Source organism: Tympanuchus pallidicinctus, unplaced genomic scaffold (assembly GCF_026119805.1).
Source record: "Tympanuchus pallidicinctus isolate F22 unplaced genomic scaffold, pur_lepc_1.0 scaffold18, whole genome shotgun sequence".
NCBI lineage: Eukaryota > Metazoa > Chordata > Aves > Galliformes > Phasianidae > Tympanuchus > Tympanuchus pallidicinctus.
The window spans coordinates 12,337,158-12,362,156 of record NW_026294699.1 but is presented as its reverse complement, the minus strand read 5'-3'; the positions used below and the strand labels follow the sequence as shown (position 1 = coordinate 12,362,156).

Genomic DNA, 24,999 nt, shown 5'->3' with positions numbered 1-24,999 from the left:
CTGCATAATCAAACAGTATCACCAGAAACCCAGTCAGAATGCAAGATTCAGTACATACATGAACACTACCTGCCTGGATTCTGTGGGGAAGTCAGAACTATTGCTGCTTTCCCTGCAACCCTTACCTCTGTCCTCTGGATGGACTTGGGAATAAAGTCAAGTGAACAATAGAAAGCAACAACAGCATTTAAAGAGAAGAATCTTGATCATTCACTGTCCTGTACATAGGTTATTTCTATTGCAGCGACACAAAGAAGAATTTGATCCTACTGGAGATGTATTACTGAGAAATGAGTCCTTGTTCCAGTGGGCTATATTTCCTTATATTTTCTTAACTCTCTTCAACTGCACCATTTCTTCTACATCACAGAAAAAGCTGCTAAATGCTCTGTCTTGCCATGCCAATAGACACCTCCAGGGACATGCAGAAGTTTCATTCACTAGGCATGTAACAAAGTAGGTGTGAACACAGGCCTGGGGAGGCCTCAGAGCTAACAGCACAGCACCACCTCAGCTAGCTCATCCCCAGATTCAAGGACAGTACCTGAAAACTAAGAGTTCTCCTCCTCCACACACTGAGTTTGCCTGCTGCCGTCTGTTTCAGTCCTGATAAGGCCAAGCAATATAACCACTTTAGTGATGTTTTCCTAGTTTTACTAATGATCCAAGGTGCTGTCTTATCCTCACTGGTTTGTTTGTTTCGTTTCTGAGGCTCTGAGGCTGCAGAGCAGGAAAATATTTGTCCTATAATGTCAAGAAACAATCCTGCAGCAATCCACACAGCAGTAGGTCTGCAGAAAGTGAACTTCTCCAGTCCCTGCTTATGCACTCCACTTCTATAATGAATGTTTCCAAAATCCTCATCCTCCTTCTAACAATATGCTTGAGGGGAGTCAGTGGCAAGTAGGAACGGTCTTAAGTGCCAATTGTGTTTGCAGCTGAGAAATAAGAAGTTCTCCCACTCACCTATTGATACACGAACCTAAGCAATAAAGATGCAACTTAACTACTCAATAACTCCAATGCCACACCTCAGCTCTCTAAGGTATTCAGCCCAACCCAAACTCAGACCCTCTGGCTGGACCAGTACAGTATCAGACACACAGAAGACATTGCTATTGCAATTCATCTGAGGTGCTTGTATAAATGGCACTTCAGACACACAGGATGAGTCGCTCCTCGAAAGGGACACTGATTTACATAAAGACAAGATGATATGCAGACAAGCTAGAGGGTAGCTAAGACAGTAAGGACATACAGTGAAGTCAAGATGAAATCTAGATGGTTGCATAAGGTTTTATTGCCACGGAATATGTAACAGATGATATAAAAAGGTGAAGTGCAAAGCCAGATGCCTTAGGTATTATGCATATACAGCCTCCTCTCTTTTCTCTTGACTTATGTTGATATACAAGGGGGAGACCAGATGCAAAACCTACGGAAGTTTTTTTTCCTGAAAGAAGAAAGCATCTTTACTTTCCTCCTAAGGAACAACCTGTCACACAGCAGCATGGCAACGATATTCCAGTCTAACCACTGAGAAAGAAGAAACATGTCACGCTGGAAACCATGAACCCAAGGAAGCAGGAGAAGCACGGGACGCGCGCACCTACCTTAAAGAGCAGGCAGTCTCCTTGGTGCTCAGCGTAAATGGAGGTGAGTCGATACTGGTTCTCAGTGGTGATGTCGATCTGGTACCCAGTGAGAGTGTAACAGACCTTGCGAAACTCCTGGATCTTGGTCTGAAAAATCTCCTTCAGGCGCTGGTTTTTTAGTTCTGCACTTTCCACTTGCTTCTTCAGCTCTATTTAGGGGAAGAAAGAGGGTGCTGTGTTATACATCATTGGAGTAGAGGCCTTGTGCCGTATTTACAGTGCTAACCAAAGTAAGTGAATTGAAAAGGTTAATTAAATTTTTAAAAAGTGAATTAAGCAGGCAGAGTAAAGAAACAGACAAGCTAGAATCCTCTCTTCCTGTCCCCAGAAGACCAAAAGATAATAAACTGGGGAATGAGGAAAAGAGCCGCGTTTTAGCAGGATGGATTTTTGTTTTGCTTGGCCAGCCCTTCAACAGCATCCTACAAAATTCAAAGCTACAGCATCCATTTCCCCACACGCACACATCTCATCTTCTACACAGAGCCCAAGAGAAGCGCGCTATGTTACAGGGAGCAAGAAAGCGGAACAATGATAACAAAAGTGCCTCTGTACGGTCGCATGAGGAGGGATCTGGCTATAAGGGAAATCTCTTCAAACACACGCTTCATCTGACTGTAAGCACTTTGATCTCCAATTGACACGATGCTTAGGAATCCTTTCAGATTCGGGAAGGGGCTTTTCCTGTGATAAAGAGCCTGAGGAGTACCACTGTCTCTTTCCATTTGCTGCCTTACCTGGTCTAGTCCCCAGCAGAGAGGTCCTGGGAGACTGCCTGCCACTCACCCTGCATTTTATTGCTACGAAGGGAGCTGACAGCACTGTGAATCCTTCAAGAGGATACACAACAATTACCATGAATCTTTCACCCAAGGTGCCTTCTGAGTAATTAAACCTCGATTTATCCCCCCATTAATTACAGAGATTGGCTTTACCTTAATATACGCTAGAGATCAGCTTGTGTTATCAACACTGCAGTCCAGAGTTAGAAAAAAACACCACCCTCTTTCTAGCAGAAAACAAACAAGACTTCTTACTCAGATATCTCCCTGTTATTCTGAGGTTTACAGCTTTGTCTGTCCTGCGATTAGAGAGATAATTGCAGCACACTTGGGCCACAAGACAGCTAGTTTGTGCTCCAGCACTTGGAAAGCAGGAATTTCACTGCAAGACGACTGCTTGTGCATGAACCATGGATTTTGGCTGGGCACATACAGCCCGTGCTGAACTATGACTGCTTCCCAAGCTTGCTAGAAAAGTTTTTGCTCAGGTATTTCCCAAGTATGTTTCCATTGACCTTCCAAGTACAGCGCAGGAGGAATGCAGGAATGGCAATGGTGAGCCCACACACCTGCCACGATTCAGCTTCCAGCAACTGCAGGAGCACTAGCACTAACAACTCCCCTCTCATCTTCTGTACTGCTTTACTTAGGCTCTTGGGGTGGGACAAAAGGATAATTCAACATGTTAAGTTAAAGTGCCTTAAATGCCACTGAGGATGCCCTGCTCAGAAGTACTCTGGCCTTAATCCAATTTAACTTAATCCCCAGGCAAGGACAGAAACTCTTTAATGGTTAAAGAGAACTTCATGTCCCTTTACTTCTGAGTGAGAGCATCCATGCAGGGTGAGATAATGCTGGCCATCCAATTGCCTTTGGTTAATTCAGCCCCGCCTTCCAGAGCTGCTCATAAAGATGTACAAGGAAAGTACTTCCTTTACCCCTCAAACTCTACCTTACTTTATCAAGGGGTACAAACCAGTCTTGGGAAACATCACACGCCACTCTATTTACTAATACACTGCTGTACAAGAACAGACCAACTGCTGAGGGATGTAAAGCATCTTTCTTGACCACCAATCTTCCCATTCCTATCTAATTTATCAGTGAGCAATTAACTCAGCCCTTCCCTGGATTGTTACAACCTTTTCCCCATCATCTCAGCGGGGTCTGGTCCCTTGATTAATTGAGTAATCAGCCTCTGAAATCAGGAGGTTAATTGGTGGCTCTGACCTCAATATTTTCACAGTCTTCATTCAGCTTTGCATTCTGAAGACGCAACTGTTAAGGACAAAATCCTATACATGAAACTAAAATTCAGTGGCCACGCTGCAGCGGTAGATAATGTTTCACCACTGATCAAAGATGGCACTGCTTTTAATATATCTCATGTCCAACACTGATATTTTTTCCTAATAAATGCAGCCCAGCCTCGGAAAAGTAAATCTGCCTTTTTGTACCATATCCTGAAGGCTGCTTTTCCTGATTTTATAACCTTGGGGGTGGATGGTACCCTAACTCATCGAACAGCTTACATTATTCACAGACAGTCAGCACCTCTCCCACTGTTTTGTTTCCAGTTTTGGTACTTCTAATGGCCATCAGGAGCACCCTCACCACCTGCTGGGTTCAGCCTTATCACCCACCCCAGGGTGAAAAAGGATGCGTTCTCAGATCAGTCTTTCCTGCAAGAAGCCCTGAGCTTTCCAATTGAGCTGCAGGGCTCACCACCTCCACTCCCTGCAGCATGCCCTGGCATCTCCACATCCTCCTGGCTCCCATTCCAGCTCCTGCGGCAGTTCTGGTGCCTCACCGCATCAGCTGTCCTGGCTGGAGGAATTCATCTGCATGAAGAAATGCTATCTTCCTGCTAGAGACACCTCGTGTCAGCCACTGGCACAAGGCACTGAGCTCCGTAATTGCTAATGCAGATGTAGCAGAACGTGCCAGCACCAGTCAGGGACAGGAGGAAGCCCTGTCATCTGCCCAGGAGCTCCATCAGCAATTCCCAGCAGTGTTTCCTTAGCCAAGCAGCTTGGGAATGGACAGAAGTAAAGAAGCAGGCACAGGGAGATGGTTGGAATGCTTTGATTTGTAGCTGCCCCTGGTGAAAGGCCCACTGAGCCACAATGGTGAAAAAATGGCTCTTCCTTTATGCCCAGCTAAACTGAAGTCATCAACAGCTCAGCTATAACTGCTGATGCTTACCCTCATGCAACATTTCTTTCTCCTAGGGTAATATATCAGCAAGGGGCTACTTCCAACTACTTCCAAACAAACTGAGGGCAGCCCTCAGGACTGAGAATAATGCCCTGCTTCCCCTTTTTGGACATTGCTGACACCACCACAAGGCCGGGCTGCAAGGACTCACAGAACAGCAATCCGACAGGAAGGCAGCCTGAGCCATGAGACACGTGGGACAGGGTCCCACTGCTGATACAAAGCAACACAAGCCCATTTGGGGCACACCCAGGTAATTCTCAAGGCTTCCCACTGTGCTCCCACAGGAGACAGCATTCCTGCAGGCTCTGCATCACAGCCGCCAGCCCCAGGCAAACTTTTCAGACACTTTGGGGATGTTGGAGATGGCACCAGGTGCTGCTTTTTAGGCACAGGCTTCCCACAGCCTCTCTGCTGAGGCTCTATGCAGGGACTGCCCCTGCACTGCAGATTCCCAGCAGCCAGAGCTGCACAACTGACTGACCTGAGGACACAAACTCTCTAACATCTCCCCTGCCATTAAGTTATGTACAGCTCACTGTTTGCCCCGTTCCTGAATTCAGAGATGAGATTGGGCTCGTTCTTAAGCCTTACCTAATACCAATAATTCCAGCCAAAGTTCTAAGCACAGTCAGGAAAAATTATTTTAAAAGTCATAATTTGCACAGAGTGCAACTCAGCTTATTTCAGAGAAATGCTTCATGCACAGCTGTAAAGGTGACTGAGCAGAGGAAGATCCTTCCAAGACAGGTCGAGGTGCAGTAACAGCAATTTCTTATGATAACATTACTTTCCACCCACTCTATCTCCCACAAACAGAAAACTGAACATATCAATCCTTTAAGATCTTTCACAACATTTGAGAATTAGGTTTAATTACACCTTTAAAAGACAGTGTTTGAAAACTCCAATGCCTGTGTTTAGAGCATTGGAGTTCCCAGGTTTCACATCGCTATGCTCACAAGGAACAGGTGAGAGGTGCAGGTGTGCTCTGCAGAAACCAGGGATGGGCAAAGTTGCACCATAAATATCCCAAAGCATCCATCCCAAAGGCATCTGAAGCAAAGGAGGACTCAGGAAATACACTAAGGTTTGCCAGGTTATGCTTTGGACAGGGATAGTGCCTTGTATTCTGCCTGGTGTTAAAGAGAACAAAGAGAAAGGGAAAATATTTACAAGTTGTTCTGCCTGGTCTCCTTGGTATTCAGGCCACACACCCATATTAAATGCTGCCCATCATAAAGAGTTTGACGGCCAAGAAAATTCTCACTGAAAAAATCATTAATCTGTTACAAAATTAATATTGCCAAATGATTAGCTTCCTCCTAATGATGCTACTTCTTGAAACCACCTTGTATTTTCACACACTTGTATCAACTTTAATGAATAATTCAAACTATTTTGGATAAATAAATAAAATATGAGTTGGGCTTGTTTCGGTCTCTCAGATTGGAAATGTCACTGCTTTTTATTCCGTTGCTCTTACACTCCCTTACATCTGACAATGCTCACAACTGCCTGGAAATACCACAGCTTTGGCTCCTGCTCTCAGTTCAGCTGGGTCAATCAATAGCAACAGCAGCCTCCACACCAAAGGAAACCAAATCTACACTTAACCTTTTCCCTGAGGAAAGAGGTAAAACACTGCGGCTCTCAGCACACCACAAGTGCCATGGAATTAGATGTACCACTCGACTTTGTCAGGAAAACATAAATCGGTTCTGCAAGTCCTCCAAGACACCCCAAGCCATGCAGCTGCATTAATTCGCTTGTGATCCCAGCTAACATTTTTCAGTCCAAGAAAAGCCCATTCAGAGCCTGTTACAGCTCACCTTCCCCTAGTAAGGCATCTGAGGTTCAGCCACTCACTCACAACGTATGGGATAAAATGCTCTGCACCACACTGATTCTTATCCATCCTGTCCCAGCCAGAGTGCCTCAGACAGACAGCACCCAGCACTGCAATGCGGCCCATCCATTACCAACCCCACTGCACCCCTCCAGCTCCTTCATTATTCTATGGCAGGTCTCTGCTTCCCACCCACCTGGCTGCAGCTCAAGCACTGCCCTTCTGCACGTGAAACCCATTGAGCCATTCCCCACTCCAGCCCTGAGCTGAAACGTCCTCCAGCTTTACTTTATGACAAACATCACCTGAAAAGAGTCCTGTGATGCTCCGTGAAGGACGCAATATAAAAAATAAATTGCACTGTATTCAATAAAGGCTAATAGAAGAGGGGCTGAGCATTTTCTGACAGAAGCAGGTTTATGATCATCGCTCTCTAGAAATAAACCTCACTGCAGGATTTTATAGGAGCGCTTCACACGCTGGGCTGAAAGACCACGCTGCTGCAGTCCAGCAGGCTTAAGCTGCACTCCTTAAAACTTACAATTTGTGACATTACAACCACAAATTGTAACTTCTCTTTAAGGTAAAACCAGTTTTCTATTCAACAGACTGCAGTGGCTGTTCAATTTTAAATTTAAGTGGTATTTATTTGATCAGTGAACATGGGTCTATTTTTACACTGTGTATGTACCATATGGCTCCAGGCATCTCCAAGCCCCCTCCTCCAGCCACCAGCTTCTCCCACATTTGGAGTTGTGGGGAAGAGCTTACAAAGGCAGCATGGTACCAACACGTCTCTGCCACCATGATCCTTATATATTGATCAAGAATCCTTCACCAAGGAAAATTCTCCATTTATACTTCAGCAAAGATGGATTTCTGAAGATCCCACTTCACACAAATTCCATCTATCTATGCAATGCACGCTTCTTGGAAAGTCCATGACTACCCTTTATCCCCAGATAATCTGCACAAAGTGGCAGAGGGCATCAGGAATTGGGTTAGGTTGAAAGAAGCAGGGCACAAAGAGTAGGGACAAGAAGCTATGGAAGAGAACTCCCTTTTGTAGTACCTGTACACACACACATAACACACATTAGCCTTGGGTAAGAGTTCTGTAGTTTCATATTTTTTCCTTTTCTTCTCCTGGTAAAGCTGAGATTACAACATAAGGTCGCATGACTGATGAGCACACTTGAAGCTGATCTACCTCAAGAGATTCAGCCCAAGCAGGGGAACCACATAGAGCAGAAGGCTGTCCCAGAGGAAATCCTAGCACAGGCTCTGCTCAATGCTCCCCTACCCTTGAGAGAGTTGTTTTGGAGTTGGGCAGGCAAGAAGCAAGCTGGTTCTGGACACTCAGCTCATCAGTCACCCCTGCAGCATGTCCATGCTGCACTTGGTGAAGATAGTGCAATGTAGTATAAAGAGACCCTGGGTAGCTTTAAAATTGCTGGCTTAAATAATGCAAACAGCATGCATGCTGCAATACAGAATTATTTGGGGATGGCAACATTCACCCCCGACGCAGCTAAATTAACCTCAGGAGAGCTATTTAGTACCCAAGGTGAATTTCACCAATTAGGATGATATGGCACAAACATCTTGGGAGTCAGAATCATCACACTGGGCATAAATTGTGAACCAAGAAGACATTTCCCCCACCCCTCCCCAAACGATGATAAAGTCTTCCAGCCACATTTCCCTTCCATATGGCAATTAAAGCCCAACAGCACTTCCCAGAACAAAGCAATGTCAGCTGGAGTTGGTCATTAACTTCAGATGCAAAAAATTGCCTCACCTTAAAAATACAAATACATAACACCACTTAATTTTGTAGGACAACAGCTATCCTCTGCTTCTGGAGCAAGCCAGCAGGTAGCAGGCCAGTTTTTCTTCGATGCTTCTAAAACAGATTACCTGGAAAAGTCACAGGAACTTTTCGCAGGCTGTAGTTCAGAGATGGCTGGCAGCAAGAACAGCAGCTTAACTTGTGTTGCTTGCTAGAGGAACAAGAATCACATCACTTGGCTGCTTCCAAGAAAAAGAGTAGCTTTGAAACTGCTCAAGTGCCTAACGTAAGAATTAATCCTTGGAACTCTATAATTAAGAAATATAATACACAATTACACAGGGTGGTCTGCAGGACTGTCTAATAGATAATTTTATCCCTGCTCAGATCACCTCCTCTGCATGCTGCCCATTAATTTGTTTCCACTGCACAATTGTTACCGCTACCCCAAAACACTGGATGCTATTTAAACCTCTGAAGAGCACCAAGCATCTGTTATTAAAACAAACACAGGAAAACCGTTCCAGAAATATTTGGTTCTTCCTTCTGAAAGTGAAGACATTTTGCAGGAATTGCGCTCTTCCAAACTGCAGTGTGGACAATATTCAACCACACACGAGAGAGCACTTGGCAGTTCATCATCCAGCGACGCTCACCAAGGCTACAGACAGGAGCTTTGCAAGCAGCAATTTCAAGCCTCCCCAGCAGCACCGCCCTGCTTTGACTCCAGGAGTTTCCCATGTCCAAATTCTGATGCTGAAACCCACAGAAGTGCTCTCTCAATTCAGTGACAGTTGCCCAAGATGGTTACTGACTGTATCTCGTTTCCCCCCCCCCATCCCTCAAGTTACTAAGCCTGCACTCACAACACAAATATCCCAGCTTTACGGGCAGATGGATCTAAAGATGGAATGAATAAACATTGAAAGAGATTCTTACAATTTCTGAAGTAGCTTTTCAACAGTATGTGGTGTAAGACAGTCCTAAAACGGGACAGGCACAATCCAGGCACTCTCTAGATCTGATTTCAGATGCGCAGATTGAGCTGTAAACCCTGTAGATTCCCTGATTGTTTTAAGAGTGGCTGTAAATAACCACACTCAGGTGTGTTGGACTAAGTCCCTTCCTATCCATGAGTTGCCTTTCCTCTTGACAGACATCATACACCATTACAGCTCCAAAACCTCACAAAGGTTGGAGACAAAGCCCAGTACCTCCAGCCCCTAGGTGAGGAGGCTTTGCTGAAAGGTCAGCCTGCCATTTCATCTGTTTGCACGGCCTGGGCTAATGGAAACACTTCTGCTGTGAGCAGCACGCGGGCAGGCTGGAGGGCTGCAAGGAAAAAAAGCACACCATTTTACCTGGTCAGCAGGGATGCAAACACAATTGCACTGCAACAGATAAAGGCAAGGCTCTGCAGCAGGCCACCTTATTTGTGTTTTTAATGGGAAAAGATTGCAGAGTTTGTTTTACGTCCTTTGTTCCAAAGAAAACTAAGCTCTAAAAAAGCCTCCACTCACTCCTATTCAATCCTTTTTTTTTTTCCCCCCTCTGCTTATCCCCTTAATAGCGTTTGGAAATGTTAGCATTGCAAACATATTGCTGTTGGCCTGAAAGCACTCTTGATGCCAACTATTCAAACTTTCCCCAGGCCCTTCTTTTCTGCCCTTTGTGCTCCTGCAGCAGGCCCCAAAGGCACTTATTCTGCTTCAAACTCACACCAGACGTACCCTGGACCTCCTCTCATAGGGCACCAGGTTCTGCCCTGCTTTTATTGGTATATTTTTCTTGTTCTACTTCATCTTCTGATGTCTACTTTATGAAAACAATCTTTTAAAGATGATCTCGCACAAAACGCTGGTTCAGCATAGAGAAGCAGAACAGGAACAGGAAAAAGGGGCTTTCAAATATCAAAGCTGCTGGAATGTGACACACACATAAGGACAAGCAATCTTTTTTTCCCTGGAGCATGAAAGATGTTTGGAAACAGAGCCATCTCCTGGATAACCAGGCTTTCAATCACATTCATCCAGCCTCTGGAGATCGTATTTCCATGGCAAAAGCTTCCAATGTTATTACAGATAGGGACTGTTATTTCCCTTAAGCCTGTGCTGATGCTCTCGAGCAAGAGATGAAGACTTGAAGTCTTCAAGCAATCCCCAACAAACTGTCCCAGGACTGGCAGGACCACCAAAGTAATCTCCCAGCAAGAAGAAAGGAAAAGTAACATGATTTCAGCACCAACTCTTGCTTCCCAATTCTGAATTATTCATCACGTGCTAACTTCCAAACCAGTCCAGCTTTAACTTTTTAAATATTTAATAATTGGGTATTAAATATTCATGCAATTTTATTAGAAATTTTGGAAGATGGGCACTGGGGCTGTAATTGTTAATTTCATCATTGAGACTGACCAGCTTTTCAGAGAGCCTTTCTAGCTTCCTAGAGAGGGAAGGAGGAAGACAAAGGCAAAACAAGTATTTATAGACATCTCCAACTCTAAATCACAAGACAACACAGTTATCTGTGCTATTAGCCTTCCATAAAAAAAAACAAAACTCTTTAAGGAGCAACTGAGAAACATACACTGCATCCTAGAAGGTCTTCAGCTCCAGAGTATTAAGAGTTTTGTACAGGTATCAAAAAGAAGGATGTCTGCTTGAGTTTAGTGTGTCTGACCAGAAAAGGGACAGCTGAACAGCCTGTGCCCATAACAGCAATGAGAAAAACAACCAGCTCTTATAACTCAGGGCAGATGGAGGGAAGGCTCAGCGCAGAATCGACCTGAACTGAGGCAGATTCCTCCCTTTTTCTGACAACTACTGAGAGGGACTGATGGGACGTACAGCTTTCCCTGAGCTGGTCTGACAACTCGGATTCATTAAACATCCATGCCTGCTCCTCTGTGTGCAGCTCCTGAAGATCATTTTTTTCTCGCTCCTACCTCCTCCTCAGTAGGGGATGACATCTCTTTAACCCTGATCCATGCTGAGCAAGAGCCCGTGTTCCTGTCCTCTGTATTACGAGTGCACGTTCCCCATCATGCTGGGAATTGTATGGTTTACACTAAAGATGACACAAAAGGCCTGGAATTACACACAAACAAACAGCTCTGTTCCTCCCTTCTTACCATGACAGCTCTGACTTTCTAGCAATTGCATGGGGTAATTTCTGCACCAGCTTTCAAACAGAGGGCAGCTCTGTGTCAGTAACATCTCTCTGTAATGAGCAGTTCATCACCTTTCCCAAAAATGATCTGAAAAGACACCAGCAATTATTCTCAAGGAGATTATTGGGTGGCTACGTCCCAGCACAGCAGCTGGAGGGTAAAGTGACATAATATTCGCTGGGAAAACTCCTTTTTCAGGTCAAGAGAACATTCAAAAACAAACAAAATGGGGAACAAACAAAACCAGAGGAAGAGCCAATCTCACTCCCTTTTTCCTCATCTCTGCGTATCAACATTAGGAGCACACCTGTAGAAGAAAACTAAAAGCTTCTGATTGTGACGTGAAATGACAGGACGTTAACTTTGGAGACTTATCTTGGGAAGGAGCTCATAAAAAAAAAGACCCTGAGGAAAAATGACTCAAGCACCAATTGCAACTGCAAAAATCCAGCTGATGTCTTCGTCTTGCATGTTTGGATATTCATACACCAAAGAATGGAGAACTGAACATCTGCAAAACAGACAAATTCTCTCCTCCTGGAGTGCTGTGCAATACCTTACCACAGGACCCAAGAGCCAGCACTGTTGGGCTAATGCTCATGAGCAAAGCATGGCAAGGAGCAGAAGCTCTACCTAACTTCAAGTTACCAACTAATAAACACTCAGAGCTGCTTCAGGACAGCTCATTTCTAGTTACGTGTCAAAAGCTAAAACACAGAAACTTACCAGCCTGCCCCTAGAGATAAAAGCAGAGGAAAAAATCCTTACTAAGTGAAATCTTTTTGCTAGTACTACCCCAGCTTATTATCTTCACCTCTGTAAAAAAAGGTGCTTTTTGTCAGTCTGATGCAAGCATCTTCTGAACCTCAACAGCTAACAGTTCTTTTTTGGGTCTCTGCTCTTCAGACCCCGACAAGCACAACTGGGTAAGCTTCCTGGTTGTGTTGATGGGAAAGAAGGAGTTATTGCTGCACTTTTTAGATGCATATCATTAAGTTTGGTCCCTTCTTACAGCCTACAAAGGCTTTTAAAAAATGATGAGCTCTGCCCATTTTAAGTCTGAGAAACATCTGCACAGCACATAATGATTCAAAACAGAGCCCTTTCATGTCTGTTTCTTCATCACAATTTTAGTAAGCTTCCCCATATCGTCTAGAAGGCGTAGCCCAGAGTCAGACACCGTGGTGCTGCCACCCATTCACACAATGCCTTTGAAAGCACAGGGCAACAAAGCTTATATGTAACAGAATCCAGCCAGGGGACAAAACCCATCCAAGAGGAGGCAAGGACATGCAGTACACTGCAGTTAATCCAAAGGGTTGTTCATAATATAGAAGAGCAGGAAGATATTTAGAGAGAAAAAGTAAAGAACTGGGGACTGAGTTGAGCATTCAAACATAAATCAAGGAATGGGAAGAGATAGAAAGATGCTGTCAGTCCACAACCACCCATCACACAGCCCTACACCACACTCCGTGCATTCTCAGAGCCCTGCCCAAATGCAGAGGAGAGGACAGACTGAATACAGCAGCCACCCAAACTACTAAGAAGCCTTTGGTTCTTATTGAACTGAGGGATTTGAGTGGAAGAACAAACAGGAATGGGGACTGATTGCACAGCTGGCTCTTCACATCAGCAGCAAGGTGGGCAAGGCCACCTGGGAAGACTTCAACTCACAACAAAACACTTTGTGGACAAATCTAATGAGACAGAAGCCTTTACTTTTTCTCACAAAGAGGTATTTTAATGGCCTGTAACTCTTTTGCAGCAGCAGGAAAAAAAAAAGACAAACAAAAAATGACAGCTTTCTGCCACAACGCAGAAGGCTCAGCATCTCTTCCTTCAAAGGCAGAGCGCTGAAGAGGGACTCTATAGCTTGAGAGTTTAAATTAGAGCTTTTGGCACAATTTTGACTGAATGTAAGAATAATAAAATGCTCTGATGGAGGGGTTTTGGGTGGAGAAATGGGGTGAGGGAAGTAGAAACATTCTTAATGAAAACCTCATTTAAAAGGTGGTTTGTTTTTTTTTCCTGGGTTGCTTATAAATTCCACTGAAGTCACCAATTCTGGAGAGATGACAAACTCCTGGGATAAAGGCTGGAAAATCCTGGTAGTCGTGTCACATTTAGCAAGTCAAAGATATGTTTGTATAAGGCTGTAGAGGGCTAAATCCATTTTACATGCTGTATGTATTATTAATTTCTGACAGTGGGCTTAGAAAAACCTAATTCGCTGGAATACGAGCTCCCTTTGAGCGGAGGGAAGCCTTTTCAAAACTCATCTTTTATTGACTGAGTCATTTTTGAGTCAATCTGTCTGCTTTCGGCAAGACAAGAGTTTTAAATCTTCTCTCTTTTTCTCCTCCTTTTTGAGTCGTGGCAAGTCTATTAAAACCTGCTAATGTATGCAGCAAGGCCTCTGATTTGAAATGTAATGAATTCTTCAGATAGTGGCAGATTAGGGGGAGAAGATGATAGAAACAGCCAGAGACGCCAAAAAAAGAACTCTCCAGAAAAAGAGGAGGAGAAGGGTGAGAAAGAAAGAGAAAGATTAACCCTTTTTAGCCAGAAGAAGAAAGTCTTTAAGCCCCATTAATAGAATCGGTTAAAAAAGCAGAACTGGAAGAGGCAGAACATCTTCAGGCATGCCTGGGGCTGAATGAGACCAAGAATAAATGAATCTTTCCTCCTAGACTCTCTTGTAAGATTAGGTAATTCCCTAAGTGAAAAATGAATAAGTTAGAGGAAATTAGCTCCATCCACATAAATAAGCCTTCATATTCCAAACTCGTCACCCAGAGCTTCCCAAGCGAATGCCCTGAAACATTTCTGCTGTTGTGTAACAGATGGTTTCCTCCTCCCCCTCCTTGGTTTGGTTCCAACCGCAATATCTTTCAGGTGATCTTGTTTTAGCACAGAAATGAGCATTTGGGTGTAAATCGTAAATCCTGTTAGCGAAACGCTTGGCAGTTTCATTGTATTGGCATCTTTGAAGCACTGGACAAACATTGCACAGTTACACAAATGAGAGATTAGCGCTGTCTCTGTTTTACAGATAGAGAAGCTAAGGAAAAAAAAGAGAGTCAAGGATGTTCCTTCATTTGACAGCGCTGATGTGGCGACAGCCCGGGCTGAGAACGCAGAATCTGCTGAATCACAGCGCAGCCCTGTCCTGTTAGCAGTGCAATTCATAGCTCAGCCTCAGATGTGATGGTTTTAAAAAGCTAAGCTCTACAGCAAAGTTCTAAGGAAACAAAACCTTAGGGATAAAATGAGAAAAAACAGACGGATGAAGCACAGGTGACCCGGTGGATTCTGATTAAAATTATGCTCAGCATAACTGATGCAGGTGAGTAAATACAGGAGACTGAAGAGCTGGGGCTGTCAGTCTAATGGCCCTTCACTAATGAAAGGTACTGAAACATTGAGAAATCCCAAATAGAAGCACAGTTCTTCAGCTTAAAATGCAGCAGAGGTATCCAAGTCCATGTCTTCAAGGAGAAACTGTCTTTCCCTATGCATTCAGACCTCCATCACACAAACCAAACCACAAAAAGGAAAAAAGTTTAAAGAAGTACAAATAAGTTAGCTCCAAAGTTGCTGGAGAACAGAAAGTAAGTACAAGCTGGAAAAGCAGCTGAAGGAAATGTTTACAGCAGAGCACAGGGCATGGGTAAAGGTGTTACCTGGGAGGCCAGGAGGCTCTGGGGGTCAGCCCGGCTATTCAGATTGCTCCAAGCAATTGCAAATTGAGAATAACAGCATCAGAATGTCTGTCCCCAGTCTCCTAAACTCTACCAATTCCTCAATGTTGTTCTCCCCATCGGGGAAACTGCCTTTTCCTCCGTTTGCTTCACAGCCCTGACGTCAGGAACCACAGAAGTCACAGATGTGAACTTACACAGCTCCACACCTTCGCACTTTCAAAACAAAGAGGTTACACTTGCTTTTATGTATGCAGACCAATCCTGGCCCTTAGCTCAGTCCAACCCTTTGATCCAATAGCTGGCACTCACCCTCTGAATCAGTAAGGAAGCACAGGTCACAGCAGGGAGGACGCTCTGCACTTGATACCCAGGCCTGGGCCAATACAGAAGAGGCAAGCCTCTGCCTGGCAGTGCATTTTGACTCAGGAACAGGGTCAAAAGCTGGAACTGTGGTATCAGCCCTCTCACCCTGCACAAAGGGTGCTCTGGGTCCTGCATTCTGCCCACTTCTCACTCTCAGGTTAAAGACACACTTCTCACTTTCTACCTCAAAGAAAGCTCCCATGTGGCACTAAACAGTTCTTCTGTAGTTCACGCTAGCTGTGGATGCATTTTAGCAATGGGTGAAGCAATCCTTGTATATATTTTGTATAGCTGTGAAGTTTACAGAGCACTTTGGGAATCCCTTGAGAGTCTGACATGCTTATTGCAGAAACACCAACTGCTGGAGCAGGCTCAAAGGATAGCCACAATTTCTTTTTCAGCTGCAATCTGCATTCCCTCTGCACAGCTCCTGATCCCATTCTCCTGGCCTGTCTGCCCAGGAGATCCTCCTGTCTCCTCAGCACTGCTCAAACTCTTTCATCTCTAACTCCTGAGAGCTCTGAATCGAACAGAAGAGGTGGTGCAGCACCCAGCCCCTTGGAAATAAGATCTGTCAAGAAACCACGATCCATGCTGGTTAGCCGTCAAATAGAATATTTTGGTAGAGGAACAGAGCATACTAAATAAGTAGCCTTGATTCTCAGTACCCACAGTTCCACACACGGCACCCAGGGAGCGAGCACACAAATCTGCTCCCTTCCGCTGCAGAGAATGGTTCAGAGCAACTCCAGGTTTAGAGAAGGTTCCACTCCCCTGTGCCATGAACTCTTCCCAGTGGGGATGGTGGCACAGTGTCAAGCAAACCATGCTGCTGGCAGGAAGGGCACTGCAATACGTGTAGGAAAAACCACACGTTGAGGGACAAGCATGGAAAAATGTCATCATTAGAAGTTCTGCACATAGGATGTGCAAGCAATTAAAAATAGATTTACCCCAACTAGGCTAGATCAATGAATTAGTGCTGTGCTTGAAGAAAGTGTTACCATTAGAGGCTGTGCTATTCAGCAGCACATGCTACATTTGAGAAAAGTCTGCGAAAATCCTCGTGCATCATCCATAGCCTTATAGATTTTCTCTTCCTCTGAAGCTCTGAGTAAGGATTGCCCATTAAGGTACAGCAGCCAAGTCACATTCAATCTATTTTCTGTTAAAATAGGAAACAGCTTTGGTCTGCCCTGTCCTCCTCTGTCCACTTCCCCTATCCATGTTCAAAGCATTTAGCTTTCCTTTTCATCAGGCACACAAGTCCTGAATACTGAAAGGATGCCTAGGAAGATACCCCAATTAACACACTTCTGTCCCACAGTCTTACTTCTTCAGCACCAAATACATTTGGAAGAACAAGAATGCACCTAAAATCCTACTCTACCTCAAAGCTAGTAATAAAACAATTAGAAATGACAGCCTGCATTTCCTGGTTCTAACCTGCACACCGCCTGGTGCCCCCTTTTAAGGCCAGGGATGTTGCTAGGTACAATGGTCACACAGCACAGGTGGTCTGGAACACAGGCCATATGAGGAGAGGCTGAAGGAGCTGGGAATGTTCAGCCTGGAGAAGAGGAGGCTCAGGGGAGACCTCATTGCTCTCTATAACTTCCTGAAGGGAGGCTGTAGTGAGCTGGGGGTCGGCCTCTTCTCTCGTGCCATCAGTGATAGGACCAGAGGGAATGGCTTCAAGCTACGGCAGGGGAGATTCAGGCTGGACATGAGGAAGTATTACTTTTCAGAAAGGGTGGTCAGGCACTGGAATGGATGCCCAGGGAGGTGGCGGAGTCACCGACCCTGGGGGTGTCCAAGGAAAGGCTGGATGTTGTGTTGAGGGACGTGGTTTAGTGGGAGCTATTGGGAATAGGTGAACGGTTGGACTGGATGATCTTTTAGGTCTTTTCCAGCCTTGGTGATTCTATGATTTCCACAATGGTGGCAGGGCAGCTCAGCACAACCACAGAGCACTGCTAACCCAAGTACCTGCTCAGACCTGGCCATCCCAGCACCTAACAGGGCAGCACTGCTCAACAGAAGTGCTCAGAGCAGTGTGGGCAGCCCAGAAAGCCAGCGCGGATCTGCACAGACCTCCTCACCCGTGTCCCACCAGGAGCAAGGGAGCCAATAAAAAACAGAAGAAAGCAAAGAAATACCTTCACAGGAAGGTGAAGCACAAAACTACAGACAAGTAAATGCATTCACCACATTGTTTTTTTATAGAAACATGTTTGCTTTTTTTAAACCACAGAAGTTGGAGACGGTAAACATCTGTTCATTCAGCCAGTCTCTCTCCCACAATGTTTTGTTGTAGATATTTTCCTGTGACGTTTGCAACTAAAACACAGAACTGTGCCAAGCCTTCTAAAATAGTGAAGCAGACTACAGTTACTACAAAAAACAGTGAGTTAATAACCTAAACTCATTAAGACAAGCACTCAAGAACCCTCGCATCACTCTAAAACATCCCAAAACAGAACAGCTGAAAAAGCTTGGAAAGCATTTTTCCAATACAAGTAAAAGGACCTCTGTCAGCATGAGAGCCACTGAGATACCTTGTTCCTTTGGACACTGCAATCTTCCTTCCAGACAGCACAAGCCAATTAAAACAAGCAAGGGTTGATGATGCCTATGAGCGACTACTGTTGCATGCAGAAGTTTGCAAGCTGTTAGCACAGAGTGGCTGCTGTGCTCCAAGAACTACTCATCTGATGCTCTGTGTAATTTGTTTGCATTAAGATTCCAAAACAAAAGTCAATTATGGCTCACCAGGAATTACACAGAACCTGTGTCACTGGACTTCTGATTGGGATGTCAACTGGAATATGTGGGCTGTACTAAGATAAAGCAATAAACCTGGGTCTGCATTATTCACGGCCGCTCAGGGTAAGAAAATAATAATTAATGAAAATCTCTTCAGCTTCTCTCTAAGTTCTTTAGACTGCTCAGGAAGATGTCACTTAATCATAACATCATAAACAAGGAAGTTCTACAGCAGCATTTGAAAATACCTGAAATTGTTTCAGGAGCCCTATTGATTTGAATTAGGCATAATCATAGGGGCTGCAATTTTAATGAACATTTCAACAGGAAACACAGAGCTGATTATATATATCAAAACAGGAAAGATCCAAAAAAGCTGCAGCTCTTGTTTTTGTTTGTTTTTTATTTATTACCTCAGTGCATAGAGTCAAATCAACTCTCAAAATAACACAGAGCTTACCTGACCACCCCCTTTGGGCTGCAGCTTCTTATGCTCCTGATTGCAGCTCATCTTCCTGTCTCGAGTAGGCACAGAATTTTGGGAAATAATTAGCGATTCAATCAGATTTTACACTGGATCAAGTGACTGGAAACTTCAATGTTGTGCTGCAGTTTTCCTCCAGCATACTTTAGGGCATGTTATATATACTTAATTAGCTAATGTTTATACAGTGCTTTGAAGAAATAAAGTACTAACCAAGGGCTAAGGCTTGTTTTCAGAAAGAGAGTGAGCAGTGTTGAGGCAGCATGGCACAGAGTGAGAGCAAAGCACTGAGGAACTGAGCACACCTTGCTTCCAGAAAGTTTTGGGACATCTTAATGCATTCAGGCACTAAAAACAATGCAGAAATTGTAAAACATGGCAGGCTGCAAAGGCACTGAAGTGCCATCACATTGGCATAATGGCACCAAGTCAGAGCAGGGATAGCATCAGAGAGGCGGTGGAACCTGCAAGGAAGAACTTTGTATGTATGAACTCAGGGTATTGATTATTACTTTGTTAAAGTAATTTGCAAGATAAAGATTCAGACTGAATTAGAGGCCTGGATAAAACAAAAATGAACGCATTTCACTCCTGTGACAATTCTCACGGGTAAGAGTGGGAACTGATGGAATAAAAGCATATTGCTCCCTGTTGTTAGGTAGAAAAGGAAGCAGGGCTCTTTCTGGCTGCCTCCTAAGCATTGCAGAACAGAAAGACTGCCACAAGAGCCATCTCAGCAGAAGCAGAGGATGGTGTGCAGTCTTCACCAGGCTAGGCTGACAGCTGGACTTGATCTCAGCAGCCTTTCCCACCTTAATGATTGCAGGGGAGCAGTGGGCACTGAGCAGAAGACAAGCTCCTCTATCAGTCAGGATGAAGTCCCAGGGAGGTGGTGGAGTCACCGACCCTGGGGGTGTTCAAGAAAAAGCTGGATGTTGTGTTGAGGGACATGGATTTAGTGGGAGCTATTGGTAATAGGTGAACGGTTGGACTGGGTGATCTTTTAGGTATTTTCCAACCTTGGTGATTCTATGATTCTAAGTCCCACACAAATTCTTGCAAAAAGCATCTGATCCAAACTCAATCAAAAGGATTTGGAGACAACTGAGAAAGGCATCACTGAATCCACTGAGTATGGCAACAAGTATGGCAACACTGAGCTGCAACCAGCCACGCCAAGATTGTGTGCTCCAAAGAGTTTTGGGCAAGTAATGAGAATAAGTGGTGTACATGGAGAGCTGTAAAAATGATTGCAAAGACAGCCCTGAGCTTCTGTGTTTGTTTTCTGTTGGTAGTGGTTCTGCTTAATTTGCCTCTAACCAGGCTGCGCGATTTCTTTGCAAGTCTAATTAGGCAGTTAATTGATGCTGGTGCCCTTTAGCATCTGGCATTTAAGATTAAGTAAATAATAGAGAAAAAACGCATGCAGCACCCAACAATAATTAGGCACAGAAAGGGTTTGCTCCCCACCTTCCTCATTTTAATGTTATGCATAAATCTCCAAGGACAACTGTCTTGGATAGACAAAAATACCCTTGCACCATATGATGCTTGACAACAGTGTCTTTTCTCTTAGAAATGGTGGATTGTGGGCGTCACTTTGATCTTAACCAGTTGGTCTTATTTACACTGTGCACTCCAAGGAAGAGCATCACTGTCCCCATTCCACTGCAGAGTACATTTACTGGACCTTTGCAGGGACAAACTTGTGAATCCATGAGTACGAAAGCTGGGATGCATTAGAGGTTTCTGTCCAAATGTCATGGAACTGTTTCTTCCTGATGATCCATACAATGTTAATCGTTCATTTCCTCTCCCCCCTGCCTGTAGCTTATGAGACTACTTTCTTGTTAACCTTTTACAAGACTGGGTTACAGTGAGTAAAATAAAGCTGCATGAGAAAAGCCCTCTAGACAGAACTCCTGACTGCTTCTCTATCTGTACAGTGCTGCACACACAGTTTGCAGTGTCACCATAAGCAGCAGCACAGCTTCCTCAGAAGGCTACGGATAAAGGGCTGGACTGGAGCTGTAAGACCTAAGCAAAACTTGCACAAAGAAGCTAAGAACCCTGCAACAGCTGATGCAGACACAGCCACTGTGCTGCCACCCTGAGCCCACTGTGGAGCATGGGGATCGCTTCCAACCTCCTGCTCCAGCAGCTACCAGCAGTCAGACTGCCTCTCGAAACACAGCCCTGACTTAAACTCACCCGTGCTAATAACAGTGCGAGATGGTTTTGTTCTTTCAGGGCTTCCTACCAGAAGGAATTGCTGCACAAAGATTACCAACAGTATCTCTAGACTCTGCAAGCAAGAAAAGACAGCGTGGAGGCTCATGCCCACCCCCCATGGGTGCCACGAGTCTAAATTAGCATCTCTAGCATACCCAGAGACCTTTGGACAGAGGGTGCTACAGAAGTGGAAAATATTATCATCATTACGCCTGCTACCATAAGTGCTGGAATTCAAGCCAGAGACTTCACAGCAGATGGTGGAGCTGCTAGCACGGCTGGCTTCAGCTATAATTCCTCTCATCACAGACTCTCCTCGTTGGAACAGGCTTCACCTCTTGATTTCTGAAGAGCAAAACAGAAGCTGCGCTGACAACTCTGCATTGTACTGGTCAGCACTGCTTGACACATTTAAACCAGCCAGTGCTCCAATCACTAAGAAAGTAAATCATCCAAGGGACTTTCTAATTAAAAAGAGCTTTGCTTTCACTGCAATGCTCCTCCAGCCTGTCACAGCCAGCCCTCCCCTGAATTCTGATCGTTAGAGGGAAACAACAAAGAATTAGTCAGCTTTTGTTAAGTGTCAAACATTCCCACTCTAAACCATGCACAAAACAAGGAGAGACATTTTATAGCTCTCAGAGCAACTTTATACCTTTCTAAACACTATTTCTGTACCTCTGGCTAATTGCTCATTTGCCCTGATTTGATGGAGCTGCCTGGCTCACATCGCCTTTGTCAGAGGAGAACAGCAGTGTTTAACACACTGCAATAAGTGGGATATGAGCAGTGCTAATTTTTATCCTTATTTATTTCTGCCCACAGGGTGAGCAGCCTGGGACTGTGTGCTACCTGAAATGTCACTAGGATGCCATCCGTTTTGAACCTGTTGCCAGAACCTGCGAAAGCATCCTCCCCATTTGGCCTAGGACATTGTCTTGAAGAAAACTTCCCATCCACGGGGACACCTTGCTTGAAATTCTTGTCAACTAAAACTTCCCCATGACCCAAGCACAAGGAAACGATCCCTTTCTCTGCTGCTTTTTTTTTTTTTTTTTTTTCCCCTTGCTCCCTCCCCCACCCCCTCCAAGTTGTAAAATATGAAGGATCCTACAGCAGAAAGAAGTGCAAGAAGTGCTTTGAAGAGTAATTTCCGCTACCCCTTGTGACACCATGGGAGTCCAAATACATTCCGCAGGGAGCTTACAAATGCACTGGCACACTTCCATATACTGAGGACAGCACAGGCACATCATTATGGAAGCAACCTGGCCAGGATTTAATTCAAATTATGGCTGCTTATGAAAACATCTTCAGCACCTTCAGTACCTGTTAGGCAGATGGAACCTCGCTGGTTCTAACTTAACATTACTTCTTCCTACTTCTGCCTAACAAGACAGAAAGTTGCCCTAAGTTCTGCCTCATTTCAGAGAGGCCGTGGCAATATGGCATTCTGAAAGGGGAAATCGCACACAGCCATCATTATCAGCCTATTCAGAAAAGTCTTGCTGAATCTCTCAGATCTGCACGCTGCCTTTGATGCCACTAGCGGTGAGTTCTGATGACACATCTGCGGTCTCTAGTGAAGGAGGATGCTGCTGCTGCTGCCTCTGGCCCTTCCTTGCAGAAGCTTCTGTTCTATTTAACAGAAATACTTCTGTTGCACATCTATAACGGTATCTGATCATCGCAGACAGTAACTTCACAGAGCGACGTACCTACCCAATAATCCACTATGCTATGATACTCCAACAGGATACATCAAGACTTTTCTATTCAACGAAGACAGAGACCCACTTAGCCAGGCAGTGAGGGAAAAGGCAGGCCAGAGTTGGGTTCCAACCAGGTTCCCATCCACCTGACTTTCATCCATCAGGCTAAACTCTTATGTATAAGAATGAATATGATGTTCCTTAGGTCGGATTGATTTACTGCTCTCTGAGCACAGCTCAAGTCAGATCACCTGGCACTACAACAGAGATGATGTGGAAACACTGAAATAACAAGCAAAGACTGCAGCAGTTGGTAGGTCTACATAAACCATAGTGGCTAGCTTTAGTTTAGTCTAAATAATGGATTGCTGTCAGCTGCTAAGAAACCCCTGGAGGACAGACATGTCCTTCCCCTGAGACTTAAGTCTTGCTATGGTTTAAACTCCTGTTTCTGCTACCTTGGCACAAACCTACACCAAAGCCACGCAGAATGCCATCTACCTACCAAGCTATGCTGCCCCACGAGCTTGTTACAGCAGTGCTCAGGTCTCTGTACTGTGGAATCCCAAAAGGACTGCACAGGACAAGTAATGGAGAGGAACTGAAGCCTTTCTATTTTGGATCCTGTGAGTGCTGCAGCATGGAGCAGCCACAGCTGTTAACAACAAACTTGAGTTAAAGCATGCAACCCTGTAAAAGCATCCCCAGGAGGGGGTGATGCTTTGGGCCCATTTCTCCTCTAACTCATCCTCCAGACACCTCTGTTGGCAACCACTGCAACACTGCCTCGCATCAGCAATCCAGGTGGGTATGTGTGAAGACTCCAAGAGAGGAGGGTGCCTCCCTTCCTACTTATACTGTTATTTAGCACCATATTCAAAGGACTAGCATAACATCATATTGTGGTACTAGTGTCAGTGCCACAATTAAGACAGAAAACTAATTGTAAGTATCTGCTTTTATACGCTGATTGCTTTCCAAATTCATGTTCTCCATTGCACATAACCCCACTGTGGATTAATGTTTCCCCTGGTCGCCCACTGCTTAGAATGAATCTGATTAGAGAAGCTGGATCAAAACTCCGCTTGACCATCTTCCAGCACTTCCCCATTTTTCTTCTCCTCATCAGGAAGAAAAGCATATCCATTAGTTCACCTTTTCAAACACTTTCTTTTTGTTGTCTAATTCAAAGAGGATTATGGAGGGAAAAAAAAAGTCATTCGACTTGGCATGTGAACAGCTTTTTGTGAGCTTAGGGAACAAGCATTCATCTATCAGCACATCAGCACGTGTAGATAAGGGTAGCTGTATATGTGCGTGCTTATCTGAATGCAAGATCAGTACTGAGAAGCCAGCATAAACACCAAGGACAGAATCCATATATTGATGGAATTCTTAGTGGTACCAGCGCGCTTGTGCGAATCTGCAATTAAATAAAGCTTATTCCTTAAAAAGAAAACAAGAAGTTAAGGATATAATTCAAGGTCTGCTGAGATCAATGGGGTTTTTTTTCCTATTGCATTTGAATATAGCACGCTCCTTCCCATCACATCTACTAGAATATTAGAAAAGAAATTACCTGGAGTTTGTTTGTGCTATTTTTAAGCAGACCAGGCCTGAGGCTCTGAGTCTGTTTCCAACACAGCAAATCTAAAGCTCTCCTCTCTTCAACAGCCAACGTTTCACGTATCTTAAGGCATATTAGTTTCATACCAGATGAAGTCATTGAAAATATTACATATACACGTGGGTGACAAATGAACTGATGCAGAAAGCATAACTTTGAATCTCCTGACTTTTACGCAATTAGAATATCAACTTAATTGTTGGATCTGTGGAGCTTCTCTCATTTTAATATGCAAATCAGTCTCTATTACTCTATAGCTCAAAGAATGTGTTACTTGGCTTACTTGATTAGGCTGAGAATTGCTGGTCCTGCTGTCACTATGTTTACACATTGGTGACAAGTTTGCACATCAAATTCACATAATGCAATGTCATCAACTTACTCATCAAATATAAACTTCTTAAATACAGCCATTGCTCTAGAATATTGAAACTGCCTTATTTTTACTTCATTTGTAGCCACTAAATAATCAGGGTAAGTGAAAACAAAAATCAAGAACATGACTGAAGAACAGCACAGCCTGGGGAAAATGGCTTCCCACAGAGTCACAAGCAGGTAATCCTGATCATACATACAGCTCTCCTCTAGCATCTGAACGTTAGCTGCACATGATGTCCCTTTAGAGTGTGGAATGAGTGCAGATG

The 24,999-nt window shown here is 44.3% G+C and overlaps 1 protein-coding gene across 7 annotated transcripts in view; it reads right to left on the bottom strand.

Moving 5' to 3' along the window:
• MAD1L1 (mitotic arrest deficient 1 like 1) overlaps window positions 1–24,999 on the bottom strand; it is a 320,369-nt gene that overhangs the window by 82,227 nt on the left and 213,143 nt on the right. For 6 of the 7 annotated variants that reach the window (XM_052680322.1, XM_052680324.1, XM_052680325.1 and 3 more), the window contains one exon: window positions 1,614–1,804. In XM_052680322.1, coding sequence (XP_052536282.1) covers window positions 1,614–1,804 — 191 coding nt within the window. Of the gene's footprint in view, window positions 1–1,299; window positions 1,454–1,613; window positions 1,805–24,999 lie in introns of those variants that run through there. The other variant, XM_052680323.1, reaches the window with a different exon arrangement.